The 24,572-nt window shown below is 43.3% G+C and overlaps 1 protein-coding gene across 1 annotated transcript in view; it reads left to right on the plus strand.

The window, feature by feature from the left end:
* The window catches only part of ST6GALNAC5 (ST6 N-acetylgalactosaminide alpha-2,6-sialyltransferase 5), a 170,695-nt gene extending 146,595 nt beyond the window's left edge, over positions 1-24,100 (plus strand). Inside the window, exons 3-5 of the mRNA XM_032615241.1 lie at positions 3,957-4,366; positions 10,992-11,099; positions 22,938-24,100. Of these exons, the coding sequence (XP_032471132.1) occupies positions 3,957-4,366; positions 10,992-11,099; positions 22,938-23,169 (750 nt within the window). The 3' untranslated portion in view covers positions 23,170-24,100. The remainder of the gene's footprint in view (positions 1-3,956; positions 4,367-10,991; positions 11,100-22,937) is intronic.
* The last annotated feature ends 472 nt before the right edge of the window (positions 24,101-24,572 follow it).

A 24,572-nucleotide genomic window follows, 5' to 3' on the forward strand; every position in this document is an offset into this window, starting at 1 on the left:
AGTGGTCTGGAGAAGAGGTAACTGCTCCGTGCCTTGTAGATTTTCCTGAGCATTTTTCACTGCACAACAGCCCTGATGACCTTGGCATCGAGCTCTTACAGGGGATTAATAACCAGCTGGGTTTAATGGCCCTAACTGTGTCCTGGGCCATTTTCCCAGTCAGCCATTAATTGCAAGCAGTGCCCTGGGCTCTGGCCATTGTGGCTCCCTGGGCTCAGTGGCCCGGAGGCAAATGGTCCAGCCTCCTTCTCTGCAGACAGAGCTTCCTCTGTGCTCTCCCCTGCTTCTCCCCGTGGTATTAGTACACAGGGCTGCAGGAGAATTGTTGGTTAGGGCATCACATCATGTCTTCTTTGTATATATGGAGGTTTTCTCAGAGGACTGAGAAGCCTGGAGGTTGGCTTTCATTCACTCACTTATCAACCCATCAATCAATTTAGTATTAATTGAGTGCTTACATAGGTCAGGAAGCCAGAGAGATTACCAAGGTTGGAGTGACCTAACACGGGTGCCCATGTTTCCTACAAAGGGCAGAACCCCTCACCAAATGAGTCTTTAAGGAAAATGTCCCCAAGAATCAGGGAGGCTGACTACTGTGAGAAAGAAGTAGGAGAGAAGGCGTAGGTAGGCAGTGAGTCCACCAGGAGCCACCTCCCCTCTCCTGTCCTCGGTGGAGTTTTATCTCCCTGGCCTGCTGGCAGAGCCCCAAGTTCACCTTCCCATGCTCCGCGGAGTGATTCATCAACCCAGCATCTGAGTGTTTAAGGGAAGAACATGTTCAATACTACATCAGGAATCTCAACTCACCAAGGCGTGAGCATTTTCACCCATGTCATTAAGACACTCAGGATGATAATGGTACTTCGATGTGCAGGAACATGGCTGTCTCAGGGGACTGTAACATCCCAAGAACCCGGGTCCCACAGTTTGTATAGTCCTTCTGCCTCCCAAGGTATCCTTAGTCCCTCTGAATGCAGGAAAGAGACTTCGTTTCCACCTTTGGAAGTGATTCAGCCTTTGGTACATGCTATTCTCAACTGCAGGAAGTGTAACATTGTTTAGAACAACTATTGCCACTGTATTGGCAACACTTAAAGAAAGGCACTTAAGGCATAATTCAGACTTAGATCTTTTTTGCATTGTTTGGTGCATCTGTACAACTCAAAGAGAGGATGCTGGTGCCTGAGGTAATCAATACCTCAGAGCTAAGGCAGGTGGGCAGGACTCATGAGGGAGGGCTTTCTGGGACTGGGTGGACCCCAGCATGTTCCGGTGGCGCCCAGTAATCACAGAGGGTCTGTATGGCACAGTCAGGAACCTTGGCCTTCCCTGAAAGGGTGCTCATCTGGCCTCACATGGGCATAGTGTGTGTGTGTGGGGGGGGAGAGAGACAGACAGAGAGACAGAGAGAGAGAGAGAGAGAGAGAGAGAGAAAGGCCTTGGAATCTCCAGAGGTGTTACAAGTTTCACCTGTCAAGCAGCCTATGCTCTGAGAATCACAGCAGAATTAATTATGGGGAAAGAAATGCTGGGACCTTTCTTTAGAATTTTTTCCCCAGTAAAAATGAGCACAATGTCTTGAAATTATAAATCAAACTGGAAAATTCAGGATAATAGTTCTAGGTGAGTCTGAGGAGAAAAAGCAGGTCCCAATGGCTTTCGGGTCCAGTGGAATGAAATCTTGCAAAGTGACCTTATTAAGCAAACAGACTGAGTTACACTGTACCTCAGGGGTGTAGTAAGTGCTTAAGAAGTGTCTGTTAAATGAATGAACGAAAGAATATCATCTGGCCACAAGTGTCTAGTTGGCGCTCTCTTTGTTTTATGGGTGAGAAAGTTAAGTACCCAATTTGTAATAAAGTCTGTTTAGACCCTGGGTCTCCTGACCCTAATCATCATTTACTCACATGCTATTTGCAGATGCCCCTGTCATCTTTGTAGGAATGTTTTCACACGAGTAGAGGTTTCCCAGGATACAGGACTTTGGATGCTAAAACCCAAACACCCCCTAACAAACCGGGCTCCCTCTTCTACCTCTCAATATTCTCCTTAGTAAAACAGGGGTGATGATGTAATATCTTTCTTATAGGTTTAGTTGAAGAATTAATGCAATTATATAAAAAGCTCACAACAGTGCCTGGCACATAGAGAACATCAGAAATATTAACTAAGTTGACCACTCTTTCCTTTGTGCCCCCAGCCTGGCTGTGCTCTAAACAGCCCCCTTTACTAACAGTGCGGCACAGCCCCGCATTGTGTCATGTCATTGCACATCTCTGACCTACTGCCCCCCAGTAAAGCATAAACTTTGAGGGGTTCTGTTTTTCCATTCCATTCGCATTCTTGCTGCCAGTACATTTGTCACCTAAGAGTAACTGGATGTCAAATGAATGATGAGAATTCGCAGTGGTAGGATCGCCATTTCATAAGCCCACGTGTCAATTAGAAACCCAGAGCGATCAGTACACACTGATGTGGTGCATACCTACCATGCGCTCCACTCTGCCTGAAAAGCCCCAGAGCAGCCTTCACTTAATGAATGACGCCGTGCCACGTCCTATGGTGAGGACTGGGTTCAACCCCATGCAATTGCTACTTTCGCAGGTCAAATACTGGCAATTTTAAATGGCTCAACCTACCACTGTGTACATTTTAATTCTATCAAAGTGGAAAGAGGCATCAATTATCCTCGGCTAAAAATGAGAAAAGTGAGACTTGCAGAGGTTAGTGACTTGCCAAGGTCCCATAGCTAACAGGTAGTGTAGAGAAGCCTGGACCATCCTGTGTGGGTGCCCTTGGCCACTCTGCAGTGAGGGAAGGTGACCGCCCTCGGTGCTCTCTGTCTGCTTCGGAAGACAGAGCTATGGCTTAGGGAACTCCAAGAGTAAATACAAGACTGTATATACGCAGCACTAAATTGGATCCAGTTTTCTGAGACTGTGCAGGGAGCCAGTGCGTCCAGTTCAGAGTTAACAGAGAGGAAGGGCAGAGGCTCTGGGGAAAGCCTAACAGTGCAACTGTCCTTCAGAACATTCTTGATTATCATTTTTTTGTGCACTTGCTGTCCTGGGCCTCCGGCCCGAATTACATTATCTTCAAACAGCAACTGAGAGATATTTCTCATTAAACATGAACAGGGAAATGTTTAACTTGTAAGAATGTAGGTGTTCAGAAAGTACATCACGCATTGTCATTGGCGTTGTCCCTGGTGGACACCATAGGGCCAGGGCTTCCACAGGGTGCGAGTACAGTGGATGAGCTTGAGGCTTTCTCTACATTTTTGAAGATAGACTGACTCAATTTCTCTCCCTCTCCCCTTAAAATGGGAGAAACTCTCCTAATTGTCATTTCAAAATTATGGCTTCTAAGGGGTTACAGTTTGCATGTCTTTTCTCACATGATTCTTAGACGATGTCTATTTAGGATAAATATATTTGTACAGCATCCAAGGACACTGATACATGCTTAACTTCCAATAAGGTGAGTTAAGAGCATTAAAACTAGTGTCACAGCGAATTGTAGTATAGTCTTTTCTTCAACTTGGGGGTAACTTTGGATTCAGAAAGACCTGGGTTTGAAAGCATGGCTTCATTACTTGCTAGTCGTGCATCTTTGGGCAATTTTTTCAACATCTCTGAGCCTAGGGTTATCATTATTTGTAAAATGACAGTAACAGCAAGCTTGCTGGGTTGATATGATGATTTTATCTATTAATATCAGTAAAGCCCAGAGCCCAATGGTCAACAGGTCACCGCTGGCTCTCTTCCCCTGTTGTCCAGTACTCCCTGTCACCAGTCTGGAAGAGAATGTAGGGGTGGATGAGGTAATAGCAGAAGGGATGTATTCTGGCATAGGAGGGAGAAGAGTGAAGACGGCAGCCCTCGGAGGCAGGGAAGTGACCTGCTGGTGCCAAGTGAGTGTTGCCGCTGATGGGGTCCTTCTCCCCGTTCTTGCAGCCCCTGAAAATGCACTGCAGGGACTGCGCCCTGGTGACGAGCTCGGGGCATCTCTTGCGTAGCCTGCGAGGCCCCCAGATTGACCAGACCGAGTGCGTCATCCGCATGAACGACGCCCCTACGCGCGGCTACGGGCACGACGTTGGCAATCGCACCAGCCTGAGGGTCATCGCGCATTCCAGCCTCCAGCGAATCCTCCGCAACCGCCACGACCTGCTCAACGTCAGCCAGGGCACCGTGTTCATCTTCTGGGGCCCCAGCAGCTACATGCGGCGCGACGGCAAGGGCCAGGTCTACAACAACCTGCAGCTCCTGAGCCAGGTGCTGCCCCGGCTGAAGGCCTTCATGATCACGCGCCACAAGATGCTGCAGTTTGATGAGCTCTTCAAGCGCGAGACCGGCAAAGACAGGTACAGAGGCGCGGGCAGGGGGTGCCCGGGGTCCAGGGGAGGGTGAGGAAATGTCCTTGCTTGCGATTCAACAAAAGCAAAGCTTTTTTTATTTTTATTTTTATTTTATGCTTATGTCAGATAAGCTCATCTCCTTAAGCTTCTTTTTCTTTAATTTTTAACCATTTTTAAAATTGAAGTATAATTAATTTACAGTGTTGTGTTAGTTTCAGGTGTATAGCAAAGTGATTCAGTTATAGAGATATAATTTTTATATATATTATATATACACATATATAATATATATATTCTTTTTCAGATTCTTTTCTACTATAGGTTATTACAAGATATTTAATATAGTTCCCTGAGCTCTACACTAGGTCCTTGTTATTTATCTATTTTATATATAGTAGTAGTTAATTCCAAACTCCTAATTTTTCTCTTTCCCCTGCTATCCCCTTTGGTAACCATAAGTTTGTTTTCTAAGTCTGTAAGTCTGTTTCTGTTTTATAAATAAGTTCATTCATATTATTTTTTAGATTCCACATATACGTGATATCATATGGTATTTGTCTTTCTCTGACTTACTTCACTTGATATAATAATCCCTAGTTCCATCCATGTTGCTGCAAATGGCATTCTTTTATTTCTAAAAGCTTTTGCTAAGTGCTTTTTGTTGTGACCACACTGCTCGTGCCATCTATAGAGCTCATCGGTAGGGCCCTCCTGGAGACTGGGCTGCTGAAGCTGAACTTATAGGGCAAAGTGAAAGGAAGCACTGAGACATTTATACAGATAATTCAGGGCCAAATCCCTACTCTGGAGGATGAGGCAACACTGCTCCTGGCTTACACTGGTAGTAAGTGCAAGAGAATAGGTTTATTGCATTTTATTTTACTTGTGTGAACACTGACCAGAAATAAGTGCATAAGGTTATTTTTCTCTTTCAAAGGCAAATATTTATTCAGTCAACATATATTTGCTGAGTACCTACTACTTCACTGCACCCGGTACTGGGGATATACACAGTCAGAAATAAGGCAGATCTAGACCCTGCCCTCCCAGAATATAGTCTTAACAGGGCCAGCAGATATTCACCAAGTAGTGGCCAGTGTGCTAGGTCATGTGAGGGGAAGAAAACGGTGCTATGACCAGTGGGACAGAGAGACCTGCTGTAATCTAGGACAAGGCTTACCAAACTGCTGCTTGCAACTCAGTAATGGAACATGAAATGTATGTATTGAGTCACTGCAAGATTTCTTTTAATGTAATGGAAAGAATGGAATAAAACAGACAATATCAGCATTCATCTCCTATAGTAAGTAAGGCAAAGTATTATTTCATGGGATAAAATTTGTTTCGGTTTTATACATAGAAATATACATATATAGGGTCTTCTTTTGAAGTGATAAAATTGTCCTGGAATTAGACAGGGATGATGAGAGCACAATTCTGTGAGTATATTAAAAATAACTAAATTACACACTTTAGAAAACTAAAATGAAATGAAAACCATGTACAATACATGTGAGCATATATGCTCAATAATGAGGCAAAATGTGTTTCTGACTATAGGTCAAAATCTTTTGAAAAGCACTGGTCTAGAAGATGAGGGTGTGATGGAAAGACGTTCTCCAAAAGGTGTATTTAAGCTGAGACCTAGGCCAATAAGTATTTATCCAGGTAAAGAAGAATCTGAGAAGGGGAGAGAGAAACATCCTTATAGGTATAAGAGCTCGGAGGTGAGAGAACTTCCAGGGGGTTGGAGAAGAGTCCCTGTGGCTGAAACAGGAGTGCTGGTGGGGAGTAGCCAGAGAGGAAGCAGAGATAAAGGGTGGGGAGCTGGCCAAATCTAGGTGAAGAAAAGGACAGCTATCGGTATTGAAAGGAGCAGTGTGGTGTAGTCCAAACACACAGCTCTGTGTTGGAATTCTTTGTCCCTCACTAGTTATATGGCGTTGGACAAGATATCTAACATTTCAGTGACCTCACGTGTGACAAGGGCATAGTGACTAGGCCTCGTAGGACCAGTCTAATAATTAAATTTCCTCATTTCCTTAATTCTAAAACACGTATGTTTATAACTAATACACATTTAATGATGTAATTTACCCCCTCCCTTACAAAAACTGTTCCTGCGTCAATTTCTTATTTTAAAACTAAAGAGATACGATAAGTAAATAATGTGAAGTACTAAATCCTTTTGGCCATAGCTTAGGCAGCTCATTATGAAGAACAGAGTTTTAAAGAAAGACCAAAGCCCATCATTCCCAAATTCTTTGCAGGGAAGAGCTTTCTTTTTAAATCCTTAAAACCTTGTGACCATTTGAGGGCTGGTCCAGGCAAAAGTGGGCATGGCATCTGATGGACTGAGGAGAGGTGGACCTGGCCACTGGCACTGTGGCCCCCTTCCCTGGAAGCCCAGGTGATTCCATGGTTAGCCCAGCCAGTAGATCACATGGGGGATCCTGGTTGCCATCACACACTGTCATGAAATCCAGTCACTTACTGTCCTTTAAAAACCACAAATAAGAAAAAAAAACAACATACAAATAACAGACTGTTACTCATTTGAATGAGTTATTTAACCAAGAGAGCACTTTATAAGAGAAGCAGAATGAGGGAAGTTATTTACAGTTTCATTTTTTTCTGGTTGGAAAATTCAAAATAAGTAGAAAGACTCTCTTCAACAGAAAACACTTCTCTCTTTTGAGTTTAATGGTTGTTTGCTAAATGTAAGTATTCCTGAAACACTGCTGCAGTGTTAGCTATTTAGGATGTTTACACATTGCTCTGGGTCTTCTTAAGGGATTAAGTTGAAAACTTGGAGACTAGTCATCACATCCTTACATCTTTAGGAAACAATCTCACATCAAGACATAACCCACTCACTAAATTCATTAAATTCTGACCAGTGAAAACATTTTGCTCAATAAGCCTGTGTCCTTAGTGAGCCCAGATGGTAAGAGACAGATAAAATTTCATGGACTGGCTACCAGGCTTCTCATCCATCTACTAGGATCCATGCAGCCCCCACACAGGGAATCACACTGATGGATTTGTAGGATGCCAAAGTACACTGTCACCTTTTAGAATCTTCGTGCCTCTTGCCTTTAAGAAACTGTCTTAGGGGCTTCCCTGGTGGCGCAGTCGTTGAGAGTCTGCCTGCTGATGCAAGGGACATGGGTTCATGCCCCGGTCCAGGAAGGTCCCACATACCACGGAGCAGCTGGGCCCGTGAGCCATGGCCGCTGAGCCTGCGCGTCCGGAGCCTGTGCTCCACAACGGGAGGGGCCGCAGCAGTGAGAGGCTCACGTACCGCAAAAAAAAAAAAAAAAGAAAGAAAGAAAGAAACTGTCTTAAAGAAGCTAATATTGTATTGACTCAATATTCTCACGTGTCCATATTCTTAATCTTCAGTCTATTCCAAGCTAAAGAACAAAGTCAGAAACAGCCCTTCAGAACAAAACTATTTCTATAAACTAAAATACAAAACACTTAGGGTCGAACAGTATTGCCTCTGTGTATGTTTTTCTTGAAACCTAACAAAACAGTGGCATGGATTAAAGATACACAAAGTATGGAATATCTAATTTTGCAATCTCATAATCAGGACATTCATTTCAGGCTAATATTTTGAAGAAATGAGATAATTCAATCAATTTTGATTTATGGAAATTTCACCCTACTTAAAAGTGGAGAAAAAAATGTCTCAGGAGCAACCTGCAATTAAGAAGCATGACAAATGACATAGATGGCCAAGTGGTATTCTTTGATATTAGAAAGTAACTGCACTTGAAAATAACTTTATAATTGAACAGGGTACATTAGGAAAATATGATTCAGAACCAATATTATAGTAATTAGATAAAAGAAGTATAAATGAAATAACTGTAGGAAGACTATTTCCATAGATATTATAAATGAGATTCTGGTGGAGCAGAAAGGCCTTTAATTGTAATGTAGTGTGTACTATAGCATTATCAGCTCAGTGTGTTACTTTATCATATAAAAGAATATCTGATAATTTTCCCTAATTAGCACATGACAGCTCTTCGTATTCCTTCATTACAGCTGATTCAGTGTAAAAACACTAGATATTCCTCGGTTGGAAAAAGAGTTCAAATCTTTTTAGAAAGCACAAAGCAGTTGCATTTCTATAGCCTGTGATCCCAAAAGACTACTATTTCGCAAGTCCGGGGAATTTTAAGTGGCACTTTAAAGAAATGTTCACCTTAGTTTCTTTAGTCCTCCACTTTTTATTCTCCCCATTTTTACCCATTAAATCTTTTTCTGTAGAGTCACATCCCCCTATATTTCAGGCTGTGGCTTGTGATTTCTACTACATCACACAAAAGAAAGCCAAAGTTGTAGGGAAGTTTCTGCCACTGGGAAAAGCCCTCTTAGTGTTTCCTACAACTCAAAAGCATAGGGACATGAGTGTGATTCTTGGATCAGGAATCTGGTGGTATAAGTAAGCTGTCATTCTCCTCCTGGGCTCCACATCATTCCAGTTATTCACTCTCCCAGTTTAAGTCTAGAACAACCTGCCATCTCAAGGTCACAGCCTTGGTGAAGACAAGGTCTAACTTGAGGCAAGGCACTGCCTTCTCTTCCCCTCCCCCATTCAGTCAGCTCTGCTCTGTCCCACCTCCTCCATTCCCAAAGTTCTTATGAATTTAGAGCCCTGGGAAAACAAGGGGGCTTGTTAATACCTATGTAGGGTGGAGGCTCCAGAATTTTCTAATTACAATGAGTCCCCTGCATATGAACACGTTCCGTTCTGAGAGCGTGTTCATAAGTCCAATTTGTTCGTAAGTCCAACAAAGTTAGCAACCACTTGTAGAGGATGCACGCATGTGACTATGTATGCCAGACACGTGAACCAACTTATGTGATTGGACATGCGAACGCACGTTCACATCTTTGAAAGTTTGCAACTTGAAAGTTCGTATGTAAGGGACTTACTGTACTGCCCTGACTACTGATGATGGCTCCTACACAAGAGCCAGTAGCAGTGTTGGAAGGATATCAGTTGTTTTGTGTGTGCTAAAAAGCACTGGGAGTAACGGTTGAATTATTATTTCATTTGCTCCAGCCTAGCAACCAAGAGGCAAGGAAGGGATCTTGATGTATCAACACACCAGACTAGATAACTTTTTATGATGTTCTCTCCTTTAGTCCTCGAAATAGCACAGGAAGATAGAGCTTCCCATGCTTGCTTTCTAGATAAGAAATCAAGGTTCAAAGAACAGCAATAACCTGCCTCAGGTCATTTAGCTGGTGAATAACAGAAACTAGTAAGATACAAATCCATGCTATTTCCATCTTGAGAATTTTTAAATGTACTTCCTGGGGTATTACTGGATCCGGATACAATGGAATGGAAAATAAAAATGAGTAAAGGAGTTAAGAACTAGAAAGTTGAAGCCACGAACTCAGGAATGGCTAAATTACCCATTCCTGTCAGGTAGGTGACAAAACAAAAGACATCTTAAAATGCCTTTTTTGGTTGTTATTCCTTATGTGAAATGGAAATAATGCAAACTGCTTAACAAAAACTCTTCCTTTTCAAAGAGGGGTGCTATGCAGTGCAAGTAGAAAAGCTTTCCTGCGGCTCTTTCATTCACATCACATACGGTGCTATGGCTGGGCAGAGTCAGACAGGCTGACCTTGGGGATAAGGTGTTTGAAACCGGCTAATGATGCATGCCACAAGCACTGAAAAAAAAAAGTAAATGCAGCAACCCCCAAAGAATTGAAATTAATATCCACAGCAGCATAGCATGGTGGACCGAGTCATCCTCACAAGTCAAATTAGACCTTGATGTTGTGTCTCCATGATTACCCTTAGACTTGGTGTGTGATTGGGGCTCAATACAGATGTTTGAATGGGCAAATGAATGAATGTTGGAACCCACCGATTTATTCCTTAAATTCTGTCCATTTTTGGTCATTTAATAAAAATTTTCACAGGGCTCAGACTGTTCTGAGGTAAAATAAAGCAAATGCTCAATTAAACGTAAGCATCCCTGTGTCCCTTTTCCTCTGGTCGTTAGCCCATTCCCAAATGAATGTACTCCTTCTAAGGAAAGACATTCAGTCCCGATGTTGGTGTTAATTAGTCTAGTTGAAGGCAAGCTTCTACCCTAAGATCATTTGGTCAATCAGTTGATCAATTGATAGATAAAGGCAACTGTGTTTATTCACATTTAGTAAGCTCTTTGTTATCCACCCTGCGTGGAGTAAAAAAGAATACTTATAGCTAGTCAAGTATTCTAGTTTAATAAAGAGCCGACACACGAGGATTGTCATCTTACAAGAAATTGAGTGGTAATAATTCGCACTTAAACATTGAAACATTGATCATCATCTTTGACTATGTAGAAGTCCCTTGAGAATCCACCATGATGGAGTACTGACATCATTTATCATATTATCATGGAATATGGTGGTATGAGTAACAGATTTCTATCTGCTAAAATTCCAGCTTTAGCAGATAGAGAGAGAGTGAGAGAGAGAGAGTTTACCAAATGGAGAGAGAGTGTGTGTGTTTATAGTCAGCCTTGTTCCAGAAAAGACTTAAGATGGAGTGGGTATAATGATTATTTTACCAGCTTTCACACTTAACTGTTGTTCCTTCCAGGAAGATCTCCAACACTTGGCTCAGCACTGGCTGGTTCACAATGACGATTGCCCTGGAGCTCTGTGACAGGATCAATGTTTATGGCATGGTGCCCCCAGACTTCTGCAGGTAGGATTTATTCTGCAAATGTAATTCATCAGCAGTGTTGTGCAGTGTTTATAAATATCTGATTCCAACTATCAACCATGAAACATGTCTTACTGTCTTCTTGAAGCAATTAATTAACATGTCCCAAGTCCTGGTTCTAGAAACAGCAAACTGCATTTAATTATGTGATATAAAATATTGAAAGTTTTTGTTTGTACTGCTGGAGAATTAATCCATCTTGTGGGCTTCATTTATCCTCTGAATATTTATCAACCAAAAGTAATGCAGTAATTGGCATAATATTAACAATGAACAAGCATTAAGAAATATTCGTTCTGGGGACTTCCCTGGTGGTGCAGTGGTTAAGAATCGGCCTGCCAATGCAGGGGACACGGGTTCAATCCCTGCTCCGGGAAGATCCCACATGCCGCGGAGAACTAAGCCTGTAAGCCGCAACTACTGAGCCTGAGCTCTAGAGCCTGTGAGCCACAACTACTGAAGCCCGCGTGCCTAGAGCCCGTGCTCCGCAATAAGGGAAGCCACCGCGATGAGAAGCCGCGTACTGCAATGAAGAGTAGCCCCCGCTCACCACACCTAGAGAAAGCCCGTGCACAGCAACAAAGACCCAACGCAGCCCAAAATAAATAAATTCATTCATTCATTCATTAAAAAAATATATACTAGTTTTATTCTCATTTGAAAAGAATGTGGTAATTTTTAATGAATTAAAGAGGGCAATTTCTTTGATGGTTAAGGCCTGTTTTCCAAAATTAAAATATTCCTCTTAGTCCCTCTCCCTTTCCACATCAGTAGCCTCGGTTTGTGTCTCTAAGACCAAAAGCACAGGCATAATTATTTTGATGTAATAATAATTTCTGTTGCTACCTTAAGTTACCTCCTGGCATGTGCCCAGGTAGAGTTTGGTGTGTACTAACAGACACACTGAGAAATATTCAGGGCCTGATTTGTGGAAGGCCGGTTGAAATTCACCTGTAACCTAAAGGAGCGATGCCAATAAAATCAGAAAGTTTCCTAGTTTTCAGGCACGCCTGCTGACCTGCACATGGCCTCAGTCATGATCTTTAAAAGGTAAGATCTGGGGTGGGAGGGCATTTTAAACTTGTTCATTAAAATTTATGCCTGCTTATACCTTCATGTGTTTTAAACCTAACAACTTCTCAAAGTCTGTGAGCCTTTAGGCAAAGTCTACCATTTGGGGGTTTGATGCAAGAATGATGAAGCATACTTAATTGTGCCATTATCACTTTGCCACTTTTCTCCCATCCCTTTTAATCCAAAGACCACACAGCAGCAGTACTAGTTTATATGTAAGAGTCAGGTCACAGGGGAGAAGGAAAGGGGTGGACAGAGCATGCCTTTGAAATCTGCCTGGACTCATGCATCCCCAGGGAAGACATGATGTAGTAAGAAAGTGGGTGGAGTCTGGACGCAGACGGCACAGGTTCAAAGCCCAGCCCTGCCACTTACTAACCTAGTGCGACCTTGAGTAGGTCACTCATTCTCTCTGTGTCTCAGCTTCTTCGCCATTAGAAGTGGATGTGATGATAATAATAGACTCTGCCTCAGAGGATTGGAGGTGGATTAAATAAGTGAATACATGTAAAGTGCTTGGAACAGCACCTAGTACATGGCCAGAGTGAGCTTGGACCCTCACCCAGTTCCTCGTCACTTAATGCACTGGCCTTGTTTTCACCTTTAACAACCTCTGTGCAAAAAAGTAGGTAAGATGGTGTAAAAAAGCCAACTGCCTCCTCAAACCAACAGGCTAACAAAGGCAGTGGCAGTGGCCCCTTTGGGCATGCAAAGAGCCATCAAAGCTGATGGTTAGACGGCAGATATAATTATGTAATATTGCCATCAGGGCACCGGAGAAAAAGAGCAGGAATAAATTGAAATGTTAATGACTTAAAGTGTTCAAGGAAATATTGCACTTATTATGGAAAACAAATGAAAGGCAAGTTAACCTGTCGTTTCTCTTACTCAGATTTAGTTCATCACGGCTTGGTGCACTTAGGATGGGAACAATTTATACGATGACACTAGCAAGGAAGTCAAGATACCGTCCGTGCACCATATGTTGGCAGCCGCTCTGAATTTCTGTTCCTCAGCCACCATCCCAAAGGTTCAACAGTTGTTCTCATAAGATGATTTTGGCCAGGACTCATCAGAAGGATCCCTAACCCCAGTGTCCTATCAGAGAGAGTGAAGAAGTGTGCTGGGCATCCTCTGGTGCAGAGGGTTAGGCTGGTGACGGCACCCTCTTCAGTCCTGATGCCTGTTTAGGAAGGGTAAGAAAGGAAGGAGCAGTAAAGATTGATTCCCAGGTTCCTTTCATCTTCACGTCCAGGACACATAGGCTGAACCACCAGGCACCCAGTTCCTACCGGTGACCTTGAACCTTGCTGTCCTCATCTGCAAAATGGGCATAAGAAAATAATAATAAAAGCAAAGAGGTCATGGTGAGGATTAAATGAGATCATGGCAGTAGAACGTTTGACACAGTGCCCAGCACACAGTTAGTGCTCAGGAAAGATTATTAATAACATTAGTGTTACTAATACTTTAATATTATACATAAAATATATAAAATAATTATTAATATTATCCTAAGCCCTTGAGAATTGCCCTGAAAGGTACCAAGAATTTTGGGAGGGGTTCAAAGAACAGGCCACAGCTCTTGCTTCCTGGAGGCTTACGATAAGCCTTACCCACACAGAAATCTAACAAGCACAGCAAAGTCACTTGGAGTCAAAATGACTCTTGCAGACAGTATCACCACCAGAAAATGAAAAAGCAACTTATAAGTTAATCCAGCTACCAGTCTGATCATTCTCCCTTTGTCTTGATTTTGAAAGAAGCTAGGAACTCTAAGGTTAGCAGGGTACATGTGTCATGAGCTGTAGGACTTAGGGAGATAAGATATCACCGGGGCCAAAAGTGGTAGGGAAGCTTTTGTGAGATGACAGACCTCATGCTGGTTGAGTCCACCAGAATATACACACCTCGAGGGCAGAGACTTTTGTGTGTTGGGATCACTGTTGGAGCCATGGTGCACAGGACAGTAGATCAGTACTGTCCTGACCTATAGCAGATGCTCCATACATACTGAGTGAATGAATGGCCCTGTCCTCTCTCTCTCGTGCTGTAGTCAAAGGGTGTTTATATGACCGAAAATGAGCCATATTTCTCAAGGTCGGAAGCTATGTGACCTTGAGAAAGTTATTCAACCTCGCTGAGCCTTAGTGACCGCGGGCAGGTTACTTAATGACCGGCTCAGAAGCTGTAGTTTCCATGTGTGCAGATGATCATGACATTAGTATTTACGTCACGGGGTTATATGATAATTCCATGACATAATAGATGAGGAATTCTTGGCCCAGTGCTGGTGTACATTAAGCGTGGATAAATTTACGAGGAGAAAGGGCTCACTCATCAGCGGGTATGCACCCATGAGCACATTTTAAGGAGCTGTCTGGCGAACACTAATGAACGGTGCTTGGTTGGCAGGAAGGGCCAAGGACACGAAAGGCTCCCATGTGAATTGGGTCCCACTTTCCCCCCAGCTCCTTGCAGGACACCCCACGGGCTGCTCACAGCAGACACCCCCCATTCTGTGGTTTCTTTATGCCCAGTCTCTCACTGGAATGAAGAGTTAGGCACATGGGGCCAGGGTTCAGCAAACCGAAGGAGAGCCAACTGCCCTTTTTGGGTAAATTAACCTTTCCAGACTTTGAGATACAGCTAGGACCCTCAAAAGAAGTCATTTACTAAACAAATCACAGAGACTTTGATTCATTAACCTAACTTATGTTGGGCACTTAGGGACATAATCAAAGATGAATGAGACAGGGTTCCCGCCTTCAGTCTCCTGCGTGTCACTTGGACACAATTCAGTCATAAGGGACAGAAGGTTCCCAAGGTTCCTGTGGGAGAAAATATTCACGTTCTGCCTGTGGTAGTCTCTGATGCACAGGGCTTTATTGAAACATCCAGCTCTGGCTTTCTCCTGACCTGATCCAGTGGAACAAGGGCAAGGAGCTAAGATGAAAGAACATTGCTCCCTCCTGCTCCACTTCATCGGCAGCAGCTGAACTTCTCTCTGTTTTACCTATGGGCTCTCATATCACAAAGGGTCCCATGGCAAATAAGAACACTGACAGCCTTGATGACCTCTGGTCTAAGATACGGTCATGCCGCTTTCCAATCTAAATCACACTCTCACACACTTTTAAGGAGAATAGAGTCATCACCTTCTCCTTGCCAAGGAAACCAAGGCACAGGAGGACCAAACGCTGGACTACTTCTGCAGTCATTTCCATCAGCTTAGCGTGGCAGTGACCCAAAGGGAATGTCAGCTGCTATATGCTGGGATATATAGGGAGGTGCGGTAGGGGACTAAATTATATCCTGGGAGCAGACAGCTGAGCAAGCCATGAGTGCCTGACTTCTAAGACGTGTGGGTGGGTTCACTCCTACAAGCCTGGGGCTGTAATTTTCCATCCAGCTCTCCTGGAGGTCTGGCCTTCTCATCCCTCCCACCCAAAGGGCCAGGCTTACTTCCAGGAATCATTCATTGGCAAGAAGATTTCCAGTAGCCTCTAAACTACTAAGCACATGGACTCCTTAGGGAGACGAATAACCCCACGTTCATATTTAACACCACAAATGGAAACAGTGAATGTATAAATGGCCATGGTGGCAGATGAAAGACATGTTATTCGAAACCTGGCAGAATCTAACGCTGACTAAAAGTCATGTGACTGGCGTGCAACCGTTTCCTCCTTCATCTGGTGCTGCAGTAGCCTCCTGACCGCTCTCTCCAACTCTGGTCTTTCTCTTTCCTCTCCAAACACCACTGTGCTGTTGGATAAACCGCAAGTCTGACTCTATCACTTAAACCCCTCCGTAGGTCCCCACAGCTTTTAGAAGAAAGTTCACGCTCCCTAGCTTAGCACACAAGCCCTCAGGACCTGACCTCTGCAGCCACCTTAGTCTCATCTCCTCTACTCACAGACTTGTTCTAGCCGTGCTGAGGAACTCAAGAAGGAGCGCACCCTGCACACACCTGTCCCTTTGCCCTCATCTCGGAACATCCATCCCCTCCTTCTTAATCTGGCTGATCACTACCGGTTCTTCACCGTAATATTAATGGCTGATAGTTTTTCTGCACATACCACATGCTGGTGCTGTGCTGAGTACGAGTACAGGTGCCATTTCATGGAACCTTTATGATAATCCCAGGAGATAAACATTATTATTATCGCCATTTTACATATGAAGCTTGAGGACATGAAACAACTGGCCAAAGTCGTGGGGCAGGTAAGTGATGGAGCTGGGATTTGAATTCAGGTCTTCAGGGCTCAAGAGCTAACACTCTTAACCCCTCCCTCCACTGCTTTGGAGGTCCTCTTCCTCCAAGCTTTCCTTGCCTTCCTATCTGAGTCAGACCCCACCTGCGCCCCTACTGGGGCCTCTGCCACCTTCCCCTCTGCCTCAGCTAACTAAGTGACATATCCATCTCCTTCATCAGCCTGTAATCTCCTCAAGGGAAGGGGTCCTATCTCAAGCCACGTTTGTGTCCCTAGCTCTTGCCATTGTGTCTGGCACGTAGTACGTATTCAGTATTGATTAACTCAACGAATAAATAAAAACCTTCCTTTCCTTGATGGTGTTTAGGAGACTGATTCTATATTTATTCCAAGATCAAAAGTGCCAGGTGAGTGAAGAGTATAATTAGCCAGTGGCAAGTACTGATTTCGAGGGTCCAAAGAAGTCATGGTGGCTGCCTGTATCACTCCCAGCCAAGGCCAGCACTGGGTCCTCAGGCATGAGGCATCAGTCTCCATCCTGCCTCTATCACTGGACTCCGGGCTCATCAGTGTTCAGAAAGCCAGAGAAAATTAATGTTGTGTCACACCAGAGACAGCCTCAAAATATATTATTATGGGGACATAGACCTTTAAATCATGCCATATCCATATGGGAAGGCAAATCCATTCTCTCTAGATGGACTATAAATTGCAATGGCAAAGCTCTGTTATCATTGCTCTCCAAACTAAGTGATGGTGAGTATTTTTAATCTCATTTTCCATTGTAAGTTATTTGTGATAATAATGGACCAAGCATTTAAATTCTATCTAACAGTCATATTTCTGGTCATACTCAACACATTACCAAGTTTACAACTCTCTGTTACCCATCATTTCTTGAGTATTAATTAGCAGAGTAACGACTCAGAGTAATCACTGTCATGGAACTAAATTAATATCTTATCCATAATGTGAAGGACATCTCAAAGGTATCGTGAATATCAGAGCGTTGATTCTGCTCGAGTTATTAGCTAGTGAACATTAATAAAGCTGCCAGCATTACAGGGCAAGTTCCTACTTGGCAACCGCCTACCCTGTAGCATCAGATGCTTACAGAGGACGGGTATGGAATATAATGCATCCACGTGGTTCACATTTTATGAAGTGAACTTAAAATACGTTGTTGTACTTTTTTTTTCATAGATGCTTAACTTTGCCATAATTTCTTCTTCTGCCTTTGCTATAATTTAACCAACTTACTGGCCGCTGGGTGTTTTCATTACCTTCCTCTCTCCCATGGTTACAGTGCATCTGTTATGAGACGTTATGGCACCACCTGAGCTGCCTGAGTGGTTGGGTGTGGATATGGGGTTCAGGAGACTCACTTGGGCCTTTGACCCATGACGGGTGGGCAGCTGCAGGCTCTCGGCACTTTTTATGCCCCAGAAACACAAGTATTATTTCACTGGCTTCCAAGGTGTGTGGCAGTTTCCTTCCAAAAGAGGTTGTAAAAACAAGAAATGGAGGCAACAGAATAAAGGTGGTTCATGGGGCCTCCCGGGCCTGAAGCAGCTGTGTAGGAAGGCCTGTTAGGGGAACATTTCCTTCTGAATGCTCCGTACTGTCCCCAAGACCCCCCAGTGCAATCCAGTTTCCGAACAACCGAGGTACTTGACAGCTACTGATTCAACACTATTCCTCAAACAGTTCCTGACTACCTGCTATATGGTACTGTATACCATGCCAAGAATAAAAGTGTGTTTGGAGAGAGTATCTGAGAGCTCTCAAGAGAGGCAAAAGCACCATTCTTTCATCGGGATCTTTGTAGTCTTCTAGATCGTCCAGCCCAAACTGGGAGATCAGGGTCAACCTAGATCATACCCGGAAATGGAAATATCCACCCTTACCTGTTAATGATATGAGGTTTCTTTCCAATTGCACAGCCTAGCTTTAGAAGATTTAAAACGGCACGTCACCAACTCCTGCCGCCATTGATAACATATCAGTGGGCAGAATTGTAAATGAGCATGAGGCCTGTGCTCCACACCCTGACCCGCTGCACAGTGCCCGCCAGGCACGGGGCACCTCTGTAGGTGGGTGCTTGGGAGAATGCAGCAAGGACAGAGTTGCTCTCAACCATGCGGTGCCAACCCAGTGGGAACCCGGGGTGCCATTAGTGCAGACAGCCACCTGGTGGCACAGGAATTTTTCCAAGACACAGAGCCTCACTCTTAAGAGTACAGCTTTGGTTCAGATCTGGGCCCTGAAACTTCTTCAATTTCTCTGGGTATGAGTTTTCTCATTTGTAAAACGGAGGTAATAACAGTACCTCTCTCACTAGGGCGACGTGAGGATTAAATGTCAGTCTACGTGGAGTGCTGAGCGCTATGTGAGTCAAGTCTAGAATCTTGGATGGCCCATGAGTGAGGCTGTGTGCTTAAACCAGGTGCAGGACTCTTCTCACCCTGGGCGCCAGATGCTCACCCATCACACGGAGTAGTGATACTTAACCTTAGACGCCTGATGGAGAATAAAGGAGATAATATAAGCTAAGCACTGAGGCTTAGCAGGTATTTAACTAAATCAGCCTTCTTAAACCTGGCTGCATATTAGAATCTCCTACAGAACTTTATAACATTGTTACCTTTTTAAATTTTTGTGTTTCAAAAAAGTTTTAGACTTACAGAAAATGTTGCAAAAACTGTACAGAGAGTTCCTGTATACCCTTCACCCAGCTTCCCCTAATGTTACCATTTTGGTCCAATTATCAAAATTATCAAAACTAAGAAATTAACACCGGTACGATACTCTTAAATAAATTTCAAACTTTATCCACACTTCATCATTTTTCCTACTGATGTCATTTTTCTCCTGCAGAACCCAATCCAGGATCCTTTTGCATTTTCTTATCATGTCTCATTAGTCTCCTCCAGCCTGTGACAGTTCCTCAGTCCTTCCTTATCTTTCATGACTCCGACACATTTGAAGAATTCTGGTCATTGTAGGATGTCCATCACTTTGGATTTGTGTGATAGTTTCTAATTATTAGATTGAGGCTATGCATTACTGAGAAGGATACCACAGAAGCAATAGCATTTCATATCAAGAGGTACATGATGTCAAAATGTCTTATTACTGGCGATGTTAACCTTGGTCACTTGTTGAAGGTGGTGTCTGCCAGGTTTACTCATTGTAAAGTTACAATTTTCCCCTCTATCATTAATAAATACACTGGGGGGACTTTATGCAAATAACCTATTTCTCCTCATGCTTTTCCTCTCTCATATTCCATTCATCTGTGCATCTTGCCTGCAACAATTACTGCATTGTTCTAATGGTGATTTTCTATTCCCTCATTCTTTCTAGATTATTAATTGGAATTATTCTGTATTTCATTTATTTATTTATTCAGTAATTTATTGAAATCATCATGGACTCATGGATATTTATTCAGTTTTATTTTATGGGACTTATAATCCAATACTGCCATTATTTATTTTGATACTCAAACCTAAGGCACTTTTTAAAATACCTATGCCTGGGACCCTCTCCAAATCAATTAAACCAGACTCTATGGAGGTGGAACATAGGCCATGGTATCTCTTTAATACCTGTGCACTACATGGTAGTTCTTTCATTCTCCCTACCTGCTTTCTCTATAGAGAAAAAACAATCCTTCTTCACATTATTCTGCAGGATTTGTTCCCCCACTGGCCCCTGGAGGGCTGATGAGAGGCTGCTGCAACTTAGGGAACTGGCTCTGTGATTATCATGCCCACACAGCCCGCACCCCTGCACCTTCACTCCCTGAGCATCCCCTGACCCCAGACAGCAACCTGAGCTCCAGAATCCTCTCTTTTACAGTAGTAGCCTCCTGATGTGGAGAGTCTGCTGATTTTTATTGCTGTTTTCATTTGGATCAGGTGGAGGGGAAAAAAACTATGGCAACCTTTAGAAAGTCAGGCTTGGGAAAAAAGGCTTAAGGAATTATAAACTTGAACTTTCTGAAGGAAGGGCTTTCTGAACGGCACAGTGGATGACACCTGATGGCAGGCTGACAACCTACAGCAGAGCTGTCCCTGCAGTTGCTTCGGCTCTGCCTTCTAAGTCCCATCAAGCCCTTTTCTGCCATTTGGACAAAGTTTTAAAGCATGGAGACAACCCTCAGTTATTTGGACACCTTTGAAACCATCAGAACCAAATATGTAAATTTTATTCTCCCTTTAGGAGAGCAGTGTGGAGCCAGATACATTTTCATTCAAGGAGATGGTCTTCCTGAATAAGGAAATTGATCCTATAGCATCCTTTATCTGGTTTCCAATTTCCCTCTATGCCTAGGTGTCAAATCAATCTCATGATATTTTTAGAAACCTGATTGCCTCTTTAGTCAGATTGATGCCAATAATATGTCCAAAACTTAGATGAATCAAATTTAAAACATGATCTGTACTGGAATAAAAGCTTAACCCCAAGTTTACCATGGCAACATGAATTTAGCACGGTTCCCCAGATTATGCCATATGAATCTGGGGAGACTTGTCCCACAAATTTCTATTTCTCTTTTTTTTATTTTGTTTCTTCATAGTGGTCCGTTCCAACTTGAATTTTTCCTACCATGCACTTTCTATATTGAAAACACCTTCTATTAAAATTTTAAGGGGTTTCAATTTCTAGGGTAAGTAAATAAGCAAACTCTATAATAACTGGACAAGACGGGATCTGATGTCTCACTATAGAACATAGAGATACTTCTGACACAGGCATAATAGAGATGCAAACTATTAACTCAGCGCAGCATCCAACCCAGGATGAGGAATGTTTAAATGCTGCATGACAAAAGTAAATCTCTCTTCCTGGAAGAACTTTAACCTCAGAGGAGAGGAAGCTCAAAGGTTTATTGTCTTCAGAGCCATGAACTCGACACCCCTCTTGATAAAAGACTTCGATCCCTGACCCCAGAAAACTTGCTACTCTAAAAGCCATTTGTGTATTGATCTCTTCTGAAGAAAACGAATAGGTATCTAGCAGGATGAGCATCTCTGGGAAACCAAGTTACTGTACTTAGAGTAAAGCCGAGTGCTGGGAGGGAGACCCCAGGGCATCAAACGCTGTAAGGCGGTTTGCAGGAAGCTGGGACACTTTTTAAGAGAAGTGCTAAGAAGAGACCAAGAAGAGCTTAGTGTTGCAACAAGGCCGCTTGGTGAGTGTAGGTCAAGGTAGGAAGGTTTATCTGCTGGGATATCTTGACTGCTCTTATCATTTAGACTTCAAGACAGAAGAGGTGGGGTGGAATGGAACCCAGTCTGAGACCAGACGTCTTTGGGGGTGAGATATTTTAGTAACCCTACATCAGGGCGCTCACCACCACCACACGTTAATCCTGTTCACGTTACCTTGAACAAATGAGCCAGTGTTTCTCCTATGAGGCGGAGACAGGGATATAGAGACGGAAAAATGTGGGGACTCTCGGGCTACACAGCAGAGGTTGAAGATTTGGACTTTCTCAATGTAGAGACTCTAGGTTTAAGTACATTGTCCGTCTAAAACAGCAAGAGAAAAATGGTGGCGTCGCGCCTGCTGAGTTTCTCCCGTGCGATCAAACTTGGATCATCCACTTTCCATACCTGGAGGAAGAATTGTCTTTAGAGGCCTGCCGTTTAGCTGCTAACTCCATATAAATTTCTTTCAACAACAGAACTTCGGAAAATAGTTATTGAGCGCCTGCTAAGAACAAGACAAAGGCCTGCTCTCATGAACAGACAATAAGCAAGTAAACAACGACAGCAGTTCCAGTGAATGATTAATGCCACAAGGGAAATAAATGCAAGTGAGATAGAGAGAAGGGGCAGGCATCAGGTAAGCCCTCTCCGAGGAGGATACATTTGCATTGATCCCCAGCAGTGAGAAGGAGTGAGCTGATGGGAGAACGTTCCAGCCACGTGACTGCCCTCAATAACCAAGGCCTCAGGCGAGGGACCAGCTTGGTCGAGATGACCACCAAAGAGGCCAGTAAGGCGGGAGCATAGCAGACAAGGTCAAGTGATTAGGAGAAGGCTCTGGAGAGGAGCCAGATCACGGAACACCCTGTAGGCCACGCTCTTAGTGGAAGTGGAAGCCCCTGGAGGGTTTGGAGTGGGGCTGGGCTGGGGTAGGAGGATGATGTGTTTTTGTTTTGTAAATACCTTCATAGCTGTTTGTGCTAAACAGACTGTGTGGGGCAAGAGTGGAAATCATAACTATAGCTGGCTCTTAGGACTACGTAGTTTCCAAATCCCAAAAGCCTGAACATCCTACAGGCTCACGTTTAATCTTGCTGTTTGATAATGATGGTCGTTGAGTTTATTTCACAGCCTCAGATCCTCTTCACGTACGTATTGCTTAAACATCAGCAAAACCGTTTGTTGAATTCATTTAACTTGAAAGTATGGTTTGTGTTTATCGGCTTATTAAAGATAACATCTTACTTAAATCTGTGAAAGGAATTTTTTTTTTTTTGGCTTTAATCAGTTATCTCGTTTTCCTCCTACAGGGATCCCAATCACCCTTCAGTACCTTATCACTATTACGAACCTCTTGGACCTGATGAATGTACGATGTACCTCTCCCACGAGCGAGGACGGAAGGGAAGTCATCACCGCTTTATCACAGAGAAACGAGTCTTTAAGAACTGGGCACAGACATTCAATATTCACTTTTTTCAACCAGACTGGAAACCGGAATCACTTGCTATAAGTCATCCTGAGAATAAACCTGTGTTCTGAGGAATGTGTGTGGCCAGATGGATATCCCAAGAACCCACTGTATCAGACATCAGGCCACTGAACTTCTTGAAACACCAGACATGAAAGAGGAACAGAATGGGTCGCCGGGGTAGCTTCAGTTCTCAAGAAGTACCATGTACAGGTGCCTCCGAGGCGTGACTACACAGCAGTGCAGTTGGTTTGTAAGGGAAAATTCCAGAATGAATACATCCTAATGCGTGTCGTCCCTTTCAAAAGGGGTTACCGTAGGGGCTGAACTCTCATTTAAATGATATTGCCACGGCTAAAAACATTTTGGATCTCTTTAAGTATTGCCTTCGAAACTGAGACATTAGGAACTCAACATTAATTGTATTCCTTTGTAGAAATACCACATCAAAAGTCATTTTTCTATCAAATTGTATCCTAACCTGAACCTTTGCCGTTTGTTGGACTCTGTATGTGTGATTTGTATAAAGCAGCCTGAAAGTACGGACATGATTTCTGAAGAGTATATCTTCACTGACTTTCATAAGCAAATGCCCAATATTTATTTATTGAGAGTTTTTTAGTGTGTTCTCGGCCAGTATTTTTATAGATTATGATTATGTGGTAATTTATCCTTCCTAATTCTTTAGTCCTGAGTGATGGTTGGAAAAGGCCCAGAACTGGGAGATGAGTTGCGGTGTTCCCAATGCTCATGGTTAGCATGCGACGATATTTGGCTTGGAAATGTTACATTGCATTTTTTGAACCCTCAGTCTTCAAGAACAGCTATGACATTTTCCAATATGCAGAAATGCTCCAAATGACAACATTGAAAACCAAAAACTGCGACGTTCAAACAAAAAAGATACCAACAAGAGAAACTTAAAGACAGTTTGCTTTAGTAATAATTGATGTAGGTTACTTCACTAAAGCCCTAGTTTCCTCTTCTGCAGAATGATGTCACTGTACCAGCAGACCTCTTAAGTTTCACTCCAGATCTGAAATTCTCTCAACGAGCCTCTTGTTGACCCACATGAGGACTTTGCACTTGGAATGATGGGGCTCCCACAGTAGCAGGAGCCTTATTTTAGGGGGTCTTTTATATCCCCCTACTACCTATCCCCCTCTTGTGGTTAAAAACATACCTCCTCCATGGAACCCATTGGCCAAAATCCATCCCCTGCTTCTCTGGTGCTTCTTGCACCAGGGAGAGAGAAAGAGAGAGAACTTCCATGCTATTCTAAGGGGGGGTGGGGGGAATCTTTCATGCTATTCCCTGACTACAAGAGCAAGGAACTGCATTTCTGTGAGTTTGTGCGGAGAAGAGAATACAAGGAGATTCCCCATCATACGACTCATTTATCCTATGAACTATTCAGATTCACTTCCTGCAAATCTTACATTATATTCACTGCCGTTCCCTCATCTTCAGAAGT

The sequence above is a fragment of the Phocoena sinus genome, chromosome 1, assembly GCF_008692025.1.
Source record: "Phocoena sinus isolate mPhoSin1 chromosome 1, mPhoSin1.pri, whole genome shotgun sequence".
Classification (NCBI taxonomy): domain Eukaryota; kingdom Metazoa; phylum Chordata; class Mammalia; order Artiodactyla; family Phocoenidae; genus Phocoena; species Phocoena sinus.